Raw genomic sequence first — 12,443 nt, forward strand, 5'->3', positions numbered from 1 at the left:
CATCTTAACAAAAATATGGGAAAAAAAACCACAAAAGTGATAAAAAAGTATAAAAAGCCATACAAAAGTTAAGATGAAAAAAAAGCCATATTTTTTAAAATATCAATTAAAAGTCCATATAAAATGTAATTTCCACATATTTAAAGGGCATAAACAAACAAAAATAAAAATTGGGTCAGTAAGACTGTCTACTCTTTCACACGCACTTCACTCACTCCTCTTGTTCCAAAATTGAATCTTTGAAAAAACCCAGAACTCGGATTTATCAAATGAGGCTTAGAATCATCATCACCATCGCCATGAACTGAGGAAGTTTTATGGTTCAAGCAAAATGCCAATGGATTCTTTGCTTCTGGGCTCCTTTACCACTCCTTCTATATATTAGCAAAATGTTTGTTTTTCCCACTTCTGTTCATTTGTTGATGCACTACTTTATTTGGTTTTAGCATCTATTTATTTATTTTGGACAAAGGGGTTATTTTGGACTCATAGATTTATATCTCTACTGTTCTTTGATTGATTTTTGTTTTGTGTGTTTTGGGTTACTTGTAACTTTACTCAGAAGCTGTTCTTTATATTTTTAATGTCAAAAACTTGAATTTGTTCATATGTTTCATCTAAGACTTTTTTGTCTATTATTGCACTGCATTTTTTTTTATTTCACCCTTTCTTCTTATTTTGAGCATTTGACAAGGCTGAGGGACACTAAGTTTAGTCTGCTTAATGCACAAATTTGGGCTTTTCAGTTTATGGTTTTAACATTTCTGTAGATATTAGGACCTGCCTTTTTGGTATGTTTAGTCTAATGCTTGGTATATATATTCACATGTGAGAATAATTGGAGAAGGTACAATCTAAATAATGTTGACTTTTCAGGTAGGATTTATGACTCATGTTATGCTAACATTTTATATGCTTGTTTTTCGTAAATTTACTTGTGTTTGGTTCTAGTTTTATATGATTATTATAGCCCTTTGTTAATTTATCTGGTTATATATATATATATTTAAGCATTAGCTAGTTTCTATTATAATAGAATGTCATATTTTTTTTCCCTTTTTATCTTTTTTTTTTCCTTTTCTTGGAAGATCTTTATCCAATCACTTAATTTTCTCCCTTTAAGTGCCTTAGCCAAATGAAATAAAATTGGATGAGTTGCCCTGTTTACTGCTCACATATATTCTTAACTATGATTGATGTTGAAGTGTAACTTCTTTGTTGCTTTTGTGCTTGTGTTGCATCAACAGATTTTCCTGTTGGTTAAATACTTGGTTTAATAAGATTTTTAACATAAAACCTTACCTCTCACTGCTCATTACTTTTTTATATAATCATGTCATAGGCATTACTTTTTTTTTAAGCTTTCTCACCATTGCTTTTAATATATGTTTGTCTTTGATCTTGAAAGAAAAGATCTGTTCATTGGGATAGTTTATTGGGTTTAAATTAACAATTTCCAATGTACTAACTGCTTGTATAGTCTATGGTGAGAATTTTTGTTTCTATTTTTGAGAAAACAGGTTCACATGTGGCAAACAATGTATCAAGGTTTAAGGCTTGGAATATCAGAGAAAAGCATTGCTTTGTTGGGTTCCAACCCAGTTTATTGAAGAATTGCACAAAAAGTACTGAAACATCTATAAGAGCTAAATATATTAGTCATTACAGTGATCATGTAAACTATATTAGATATGTGGTAAGATCAAATGCACTTTCAAATTTCAAAGGTTTTCCAAGTACTGAAATATGGATTGCTTTTCAGACCCATGTCTTTATGTGACCAGCTGCCTAAGGCCTCCCATCTTTGCAACTGCATTTATGAGCTTCTTCTCAGTTGCTATAGCATTATTTAACAGCTTCTTCTCTATTGAACTTTTAAGTTGTGAGCTTTCCAAATCTGTTTATGCTTTTTGGTTGGGCACATGCAACTCTGTCATAAATAAAATAGCTTATTTTTATTTGTTGGTGAATAATGTATAGGATATACGACATCCTATCATTTACAGTGCGGGTTAGGCTTAAATTGGAAACCTTGTTTTGTTTCCACACTAAATCATATTTGTGTAGGTGTTTTGGATATGCATTTCACTACTTGAAATTGCTTATACATTTGCACTTTTAGAGGGAGGACCATCCGACTTCCTGTGGAGCAAAGTTGTTACATATTAATATTTGAGTCACATAAATCTCACTATCTTTGTTGTTTTTTCTGCTTGCTACAATGTTAAGGGCTCAATAGTGATAGGTTGTATGAATGTTGACTTATTATATGTATGTTTCCTTGTTTAGGTATTGGGACACACAATTTTGGTTTCAATACTTTGGACTAATGCCAAGTCAGTTGATTTGAGCAGCAAAGCTGCAATAACATCTTTTTACATGTTCATATGGAAGGTAAGTAACTATGCTGACAAGCTTACTTTGTTTAACACTTATTCTTGGGCATCCCCTAAATTTTTGTGTTTTCACTCGAATTTTTTTTGAAAAAGAGACAGAGGTCAGGAGGTTGACCTCCTCCCAATAAAATTGAGAGCCCTCACTTATGGCGGAGGAAAACCGTGGTTACAACAATAAGAATTAAATAAAATGAAAAACTCACAACAAACCCCACCCATAAAATTAAAACCAGAAGTTACCCCAATCTCTAATAAGATCAGAGAAGGCAACTCCCTCAAAACATTTGTGTCTATACACCCAAGTGGCCACCCAAAATTTAATCTTATCCCAAGTAGACTCCGCCGAATTGGAAATATCTTCGAAAAGTCTATTATTTCGCTCTAGCCATAAAGCCCAAAAGGTTGCCAACACAGTAGTTTGCCAAAGACGCGATACCCGTTTACCGCCCCCTAACCTAGTCAAAAACAATTGAGAACAGTTAGAGGGCATGCACCAAAGGATACCAAACTCCGCTAAGACTTTTCCCCATACATCTCTTGAAAAAAGACACTCCAAAAATAAATGGCTAGTGGATTCCCCTGCCTGCTTACAACAAACGCACCACCCTGGGGACAGGCAATGGTAAGGTCTTCTTCTTTGCAAATTGTCGTGGACATTTAATTTATCATTGAAAACCAACCACCCAAACACTTTAACCTTAGAGGGAGAGACACTTTTCCACAACGATTTAATCCACTCCAGAACTGGACCCAACTGATTGTAACTTAACCTCCAAAAGGCAGACCTACAAGAGAAAACTTCATTGACTTCGGGTGTCCAAGCCCTACAATCTTCTAAAATTGCTGGCAAAGCCACCCTCTCTAACAAAAATAATAACTCAATAAGACTGGTGACCTCCCTATCGAACAAATTCCTTCGAAATCGCAAATCCCATCCCTGTGTTTCCAAGCCCCTCTCTCCACCAAGAACCACCACATCCTTAATCAAACAGTTGTTGGGTGAAGATATCAAAAATAAATCTGGAAATTGATTCTTTAATGGAGCCCCGTTAATCCAAATATCTTCCCAGAAGCGAATACGATCCCCTTTTCCAACCTTGAAACTAACCATCTGAAGATAATCCTCATAGAGTGAAGAAATATTTTTCCACGGCCCCCGAACAGACAGCCTCCCTCCTCTACCAGTGTCCCAAAACCCCCCATCCCCTCCGTATCTACTGAGCACCACTCTATGCCACAAAGTATTCTTTTCCAACGGAAAACGCCACAGCCACTTCATGAGCAGAGCCTTATTTCTTTCCTCCAAATTGCCAATACCCAGGCCACCATGGTCCCTAGATTTACAAACTTCTTTCCAAGAGACCAAATGATCCGACTTTGTTTGATCCGCACCTTGCCAAAGAAAGTCCCGCATTATTTTTTCCAAAACCTCCACCACCCCTTTAGGCATACGGAACAACGACAAATAATACACCGGAATTGAAGAAAGGATCGATTGGATAAGTGTCAACCTTCCTCCCCTCGAAAGAAAAGCACACTTCCACCCATCCAACCGCTTTGCACAGCTAGAAACGACAGGCTCCCAAAAACCTTTGTTGCGAGGGGAAGCCCCGAGAGGAAGACCCAAGTACTTCATAGGCCATTGATCCACCTCACAACCAATCTCCTTTGCCCGAAGATCCACCAGTTCCTCCTCGAAATTTATCCCCAACAACTGGCATTTATGCAAATTAATTGAAAGTCCAGAAATCTCACTAAATGCTTGCAGAATGTCCAACAATGCCGATAGAGACTCATTATCTTCCACAAAGAAGATTGTATCATCCGCGAATTGAAGATGGCTAACTTCCACAAGATCCTTTCCTACTTTGAAACCTCGTAACGCGGAAACGCTCTTGGCCTTATCCACCATCCTTCCCAAAACATCCACAACCAAGGTAAACAAGAAAGGTGAGAGCGAGTCCCCTTGGCGAAGACCTCTAGATCCCTTAAATTTTCCTCTCGGTCTCCCATTTAAGAACACAGAGAAAGAAGCAGAAGACAAACATCCTCGCATCCACTTCCTCCAAACTACACCAAAACCTTTTTTATCCATAACGTAACCCAAGAAATCCCAATCTACACAATCGTAAGCTTTAGCAAAATCAATCTTAAAAACCCACCCCTTCTTTCCTCTACTTCGATACTCCTCCACCGCTTCATTAGCTACCAGCACTGTATCCAAAATCTGCCTGCCCTCTACAAATGCTCCTTGAGTCTCTGCTATCGTATCAGAAAGAACTCCTCTGAGACGTCCAGCCAGCACCTTAGAAATTATATTGTAGAGACTAGTCACCAAACTGATTGGCCTAAAATCTCGGACCCGACAACTATCCAACTTCTTCGGGATAAGACAAATGTATGTTTCATTGGTCTTCCCATGAATAACCCCGTCCTTAAAGAAACCATCGAACACTGCCAGGAGATCGTTCTTAACCGTTTCCCAATTGTCCTGATAGAAAGCCATAGAGAAACCATCCGAACCCGGAGACTTAAACCCATTGCACTCGAAAACTGAACGACGAATTTCGTCTTCCGAGAAAGGCCGCTCAAGGAGAGAGGACAAAAAAGAGGGAATGGGTTCCCAAAAAATACCTTCCACACCACTCCACCTCCTATGAACCGAAGAGTACAACGAGGAGTAAAAATCTACAATTTCCTTTTCAATATCCACAACTTTGTCAAGGATAGTCCCATCCTCAAGTTCGATTCTGGAGATGAAATTCCTAGCTTTCCGAGCGCTAGGTATGCTATGAAAGAGCTTAGAATTAGAATCTCCTTGTTTAGCCCATTGACATTTTGACTTAAACCAAAACTCCTCTGTCCTCTTCAAAGACAACTTGCTGCCACTCTTCTTTAGTCTTCCTCCGCTCCAAAAGTAGGACATCATTCCAATGACCACTTTCCTCTAATCTATCCAAATCAAACATCCTTTTTTCCAAGGAAAGTTTTTGCAAAGATCTTGACCTGAATACCTCCCTACTCCACCTCTTAACTTTTTCTTTAACCGACGATAGTTTTTCCATGAAACCATAACCTGGCCACCCCACCAACGGAGACGAATTCCACCACTTCTGACAAAGAGCCTTGAAATCCTTATGTTCTAGCCAGGAATTATCAAATCTGAATGGACTGGGGCCCCACGAAGGAGGATTGGAATCCAACACAATAGGACAATGATCGGAGACAATACGAACCAACACCTCCTGACGAATATAAGGATAAAACTCAGCCCATAAAGGCGAAAATAAAAATCTGTCGAGCCTACTACAAACAGGCTGCTGTCTGAAGTTAGTCCAAGTGAAGCGACCATTATGGAGCTTTGGATCCACCAATTTCATCTCTCTGATTAACTCATCAAAATTCTTCATACTTTTCGTATTGGTCACACTATTTAGTTTCTCATCTCCCCTCCTTACTACATTAAAATCTCCCCCCAGACACCAATGAGTACCACAAATGACATGTAAACCTGCTAACTCATCCCAAAAACTTTCTCGATTACCATAAGCTACAGGCCCGTAAACCCCGGAAAACCACCAAGGGTCCTTACCCTCAGCTTCAATAAGAATGGAAACAGTGAACTCCCCTACCAAAGAATCCGAGACCGAAACACTACGAGTATCCCAAACCACTAAAGTCCCACCTGATCTTCCTACTGCCGGCTGAAAAATCCAAGCTTTAAATCTGGATCTCCAAATGCTCCCTATGAAACACCTATCTATACTAACCCTTTTCACCTCTTGAAGCACAACAAGATCTGGGTTGACCTTGCAAATGGTTTCTTTAATCGCCCTCCGCTTCTCCTTATTGCCACTCCCCCTTACATTCCAAGATAGGATCTTCATGAAAATTTTCGACACCCAACGTTCCTCTTGTTCACTCGAATTGCATTGATTCAAAATTCAAATCTCTTGTTCCCATTTTCTCAATCCCTTTTATGTTTCATCATTGAATGATATTTCTTTTTATTTATTTTTACATGTGCATTGATTGTCATTTTAAATGAGTTGGCTGCTATTGAGTGGTGGGATATAGAGGAGACCAAAAATATGATAAGACATATGAATCCATTGATTCAAGCATTTGACCACTTACAAAAGTGAAAAATACTTAATGTTTCGATGTTATTTTAACTACGAATAATGCTAAAGATCTCGACCTTTAATAACAATTGATGCAACAGATGAGTTTGTCATACATTCATTCGATGAATCATGAATGCTATAAATCCACCAATTCTACTGTTGCAACTAATATGGCACATCAATTGAAATTAAAATGTTAAAGAGTTAAAATTTCTAGCATATCCTTTCTTTTAACATGAATAGATATCTCATGAAATCTTTATAGGACTTTTAGAAATCTGAATTATAATCTATTTGTCATAGAAATAGAAACTTTAGGACTCTTTATTGTTAAGGGATTGCCATGATGTGTAGTGTTTTTCAGTTAGCTTTAGGAAACTTTACTTTTTGTTATAACAGACATTTAAATTGACTTAATGATGTGAGAAAGTGAAATTAGCATAATAATCTCGTTTTTATATTGAATGATGTGTAGGGTTGCTTAATCGATCTTGAAAATTATTTTGTAATGACAAAAAAGAAAAAACATTTGGTGAAATTATTTTGTAATCTTTGGTGTTGTTGAGAAAATTACTATGCAAATGATATATCAACATAAGCCTTTAACCATCCTTAAATAAAACTAGTTTGCAAATAGTTTTCTTGAAAATTATTTTACAAATAAATTTTCTCATTAATTAATGTTATTTCTACAAAGCATTCTCCTCAAAGAGTAATGCTATTCGTTATGAATTCATGATTCATTTGTATAAGTATTTATTGTTTGCTAAAATTTATTATTATATCAAATTATTCATTGACATGTTTTGTGCTATATACATCATGAATTTTAACATGTAATGAATTAAAAAAAAATTATGGTACCTCCATCTTACTCTATCTCTTAGTTGTGTTTGTGATTATAAATTGTCATTTATCTTTTCAATTTGATCTAGGGGCATTATATTAACACCTCAAAATTTGATTAAAACACCCTATTTTTAATTAAAAATTGATATAAAATATATCTTTTTTTATTAACTTATGCTTATTTTTTTAAAAAAAATTCTTCTTTTGCATATTCTAAAAATACATATAAATAAAATATAATTTAAATATTTAGACATAAAAAATCAAAACAATAAAATATTTGAATAAAAGTAAAAAGTTGTAAAAAAATATTGAACATTATTTTCTAAAATATTATGAAAATAAGAAATAAAGTGGATTAAATTAACACAAAAAAAAATAAAAAATCAAAGAATATAAAAAATTAAGAAAATAACTTATTTTAAGTTTTTTTAATATATGGGGTGCCTATATAGATTATTAGATTGTAAATATCATTGGCCTTTCATGTTTTGGAGAAAATTTCTATGAAATGACAATGATACCCTTAAAGGTTGATACTAGTCATTGTCATTGTTGTGTACATGAGAGGAGGTTGTTGATTTTAGGAAATTTTTTTAACAAAATTTCATTGGATTTTTTTTTTTGACAAAATTATCAGGTTGGATTTGGTTGTCAGTTGTGAGTAAATTTTATTTTTATTTTTTGTCACAAAGATATTAATTTGATAAATGAATTTACACTTATGTAAACTCTTCCTCAATCCATGTTGTCATTTTCGATTTTTTTTTTCTTTTCTTTATTTTAAAGTGGTCATTTTTTAATTGGGTTGATATATCCTAATTTATTAAAACTTTTAAATGATAGTTTCAATAATGTATAATTAACAATATAATTTTTTTATATAATGAATAAATTTATTATTACTCACTTGTGTTTTTTTATAATTATTTTATGTTGAGTATTTAAAAATTATTTCTTGGCGGATATAAATTGATTAATCTATAAAATGATGTATAATGAAATCTTGTTTAGTGCTCAGTGTTTTATATATTAACAAATCTTGTTTAAAGATCCTTATATGTAATGCATCAATAAAAAGAGATCTATGGTCTGCCATTTTATTTGTAATTTTGTTAAAGTAGAAATAAAAACTTTTATTGATAATACTAATAATAGTTCAATAGTACAGTGTGAGATAATGATAAAATTTATTCGACCCAAATCTTATATCACGTGGTCTAGTATACATAAAATAGTATTGGTCTTATTATGTTTGTTTTGTTTTTGTTTTTTTATTTTTTATACTTTTCAAAAAACACAATCATTTACTTAATTTATGCAAAAAAAAAAAAAAAAAAAACTTCCTTAAAAGGTGAGCATATAGATATATTATGATTAACATGAACACAAACCAAACATTTGTATTATTATTTGGATGAATTAATCAAGTAATTAATATGGCTTTTTTCTTTTCTTATCCTAGTTTCTTACCAAAGAAATTAAAAAGAAAAATTCTCTATCTTATTGTAATGCACATCATCTCTTTATTTTTAGTTTTATTTTTCATTCAAGTAAAGTATTTTTATTGAAAACAAAAAAGAGGAATATATTGCAATGGGAAGAAATGTATGTCCAAACCATAAATTAATTTTGTAATTGTATTTGAGTTATACATTTTCTTGTCTTATTTAAGAAACAACCATTTTTATCATCATTTGGGAGACTTTATAAGTGTATAGAGAAAAATGAAACAAAAAAAAAAGTTCATTTAAACAACACAGTTTTGTAAAGTTGACTAAAATTCATTTAAACACAAACTTACATAATAACGAGCTACAATAACAAACATCATACATTTAAACAAAATGAAACACAATATACTAAAAATGTAAACAAATCTCTTCTCTCAATTTCCAACATTTGGACGAGCCCTTCTCTGCTTTGATCTTTTTGCCAAAAGATGCCATTGTTCTCCTTTCACTGTTTTGACAAGCCCATCAATGATTTTATCTGAAAGGAACATGTATCCCACCGAAATTCCAATAACCATTCCACTTCCAAATCCCATTAACACAATTTTCCAATCAAATCCATTCACATGCTCCTCATCGTCTTCTTGCTGAAATTGGCGTGTGGTGTTCTCGTTGCATGATTCTGAAATTGGAAACCCACATAAGCCCAAATTGTTTTTGTATGAATCGTTTGTGAATGTATCAAATTGTCGACTGCGAGGTATAAGCCCCTCCAATTGATTCACGGAAAGATTTAAAAATTGGAGTTGATTTAGATTTGCTGCCAATTGCCATGGAATCTTCCCCACAAGCTTGTTTGAGGAGAGATCTAACCATTCTAGATTGGTCAAATTTCCCAAAGATGGTGGAATACTCCCAGAGATCTTGTTATGTGAAAAATTGAGCCCTTTGAGTGAGTTGAGCTTACCAAGCAATTCTGGGATCTCTCCTGTGAAGTTATTTCTCGAGAAGTCAATGACTATAAGCATGGTTTGGATTTTCTCTAACTCAGCATAATATCCTTTTATTATCAATGAACTGATTTCATAATATTGAATTGGTCCTGAAGAATCTTCCATGTATCTCAAGTAATCTGAAGTAGCATTCATCATTCCCACAAAATTCTTAAAATACTTTTGCGGCAAATGACCAGTGAATTCATTGCCAGAGAGATCCATAATTCTCAAATTTTGAAAGGGATGTCTCACCTTGGGATTGCCTATTGGACCTTGAAATCTATTAGATCTCAAGATAAGAACTTGGAGATTCAGAAGAGATTCCAACCACCAGGGAAATGATCCATTTATCTTGTTGTTTCCAATATCTAAAAATTTCAGCTCTTTACAATTGAACAAAGACTTTGGTAAGGACCCTTCCAATTGATTTTCATTGAGATTCAAAACTGATAGTTGGTTTCCCTTTGCAAAATGTGAAGGAATGATGCCATGAAGCTTATTCTTGTGCAAATCTAGCACAGAGAGACTTGAATTTCCTAAGCATGGAGGAATGTTCCCACTCAAATGGTTATTTGACAAATCAAAGAGATAAAGATGACTGAGATTGCAAATCAAATGTGATATTTCCCCATCCAATGTATTGTTTGAGATTGAAAAATACATCGTATATGGTGGTGGAATTGGAAGATGACCTTGAAGTCGGTTGGAGCGGAGGTTAATGTATTTTAGATTCTTCCATGGAATCTGAACTATTTGCGTTAAAGAGTTGTGAGAAATATCTAGGATATCCAATGAATCCTTACCCACATTCCACAGCCAATGGGGAACACTGCCTTCAATTTGATTGTTGGAGAGATCCAAGTATCTTAAATTTTCTAAGCTTCTTAAGGAGTACGGGAACTCACTTATACCACATGAAGACAAATATAAATAAAAAAGAGTATTGGGCAAAGTATCATTATTATTACTGTTAGATACCAATGATAAGCTATTATTAGAAAGAATAAGAGCTTGGAGCTTTTTTAACTTTGAAAATTGATCAAATTGAACGACACCACTCAAGTTATTTGAGGAGAGAAGCAAATCCGTGAGATTGACTTGCTGAAAAATTGATCTTGGGAAAGAACCTTGTAAGTTATTATACCCTAAAGAAAGAGATACCAAAGAATTATGTTGGAATTCATGAATGCTACCACTGAATTTGTTGGAACTTAGATCTAAATATTGTAAAGATGGAAGGGAATATAACCAAGATGGTATTGTCCCATTAAGCTCATTATAAGATAAATCTAGATATTTTAAATTCAATGGAGGAGAACCCACTAATTGATGTTTTGAAGAGGCACACAAAAATGAATTTTTTGTTGAGTTACTACAAATTTCTGGAATTGGGCCTACGAAATTATTCCCTGAAAGATCCAAATAGGTTAGTTGTTGTATATTTAAAATGGATGACCATGGGATATAACCACCAAAATTATTACCAGAAAGGTCTAAGGAAGTGACTTGTGTGCAGTTGTCAAACAATGTGGGAGAAAGTTTTAAGAAATTGTAATACCTTAGAGACAAAATGTGTAAATACTTCAACTTTCTACAAAGATGAGGTAGATCTATCACGACTCCAGATCTAGAAAGATCCAATACTTTAAGTGGGCTGCTCCAATTATATTGTGGAAAAGAACCATTGAGATTTGGGTTGTCACTCAAATCAAGTTGTTGAAGGTTTGGCAAACTGAGAACATTTTCTGGAAGTTTCCCCTGCAAATGACTCTCACTAAGATCAAGAGATGTCAAAGAAGTTGACAGATTCATAAAGGAATCAGGTGAAGTAGAAGACATATTCACATATCCAAGAAACAATTCTTTGAGATTTGTTAGGTTTGCTACAGTTCTTTTCCAGCTAGATGTCTCTAGTTTCAAATTATAATTCCAACTCAAGTCAAGTGTAACCAAGTTGGACAAGTGAGACAATTCGAGAGGAACTTGGCCAGTGAAATAATTATAAGAGAGAATAATAGATTGGAGATGAGCAAGAGAGAAAAGAGTGTTGTTGGAGTGAAGAATGCCTTGAAGGGCACTGCATGTAAGGTCAAGACGGATGACATGAGCTGTGACCTCATCACATGTGACTCCACTCCATCTGCAGCAATCCATGTTTTTGTTCCATGAAATTGTATTATTAGGATTAACAATTTCAAGGCCATTATAATCCCCGCAGGATCCAGTGTCATTGATGACGGTGAAAGAGTTTCTAAAGTGGAGCAAAGCAGAGCTTTCATGGGGATGGCACAATGGAGGTGGAGAAGGAGAAGACAAAGAAGTAACAAAGAAGAAAAAGAAGAGAATGATGAGAGAGTAGAGCCATGAAAACAGACCCATCATTTTCACTATAATGGAAGAGAAGCAGAGATTCAAATATTAATGTTGGATGAGTTGTATGCTATATATTGGCTCAATATATATATATATATATATATATATAGGCACCCAACCCTTTTAACGGGCTGAAATTTTCTATGGAAAAAGAGTTAATTAGTTAAAATAATAAAACACAGGAATGGAAGTTTACTTGACTTAATTTCACTTATATTTTAACATGTATTTATTATAGTCAAGAAAATA

At 34.2% G+C, this 12,443-nt stretch overlaps 1 protein-coding gene across 1 annotated transcript; it reads right to left on the reverse strand.

The window, feature by feature from the left end:
- Positions 1-9,260: 9,260 nt before the first annotated feature.
- On the reverse strand, positions 9,261-12,200 carry LOC133785983 (receptor like protein 22-like). Its single transcript, XM_062225194.1, has one exon. It carries the CDS (start codon positions 12,198-12,200, stop codon positions 9,261-9,263), a length of 2,940 nt encoding a protein of 979 aa, XP_062081178.1.
- Positions 12,201-12,443: the final 243 nt, after the last annotated feature.

The sequence above is a fragment of the Humulus lupulus genome, chromosome 6, assembly GCF_963169125.1.
Source record: "Humulus lupulus chromosome 6, drHumLupu1.1, whole genome shotgun sequence".
Classification (NCBI taxonomy): domain Eukaryota; kingdom Viridiplantae; phylum Streptophyta; class Magnoliopsida; order Rosales; family Cannabaceae; genus Humulus; species Humulus lupulus.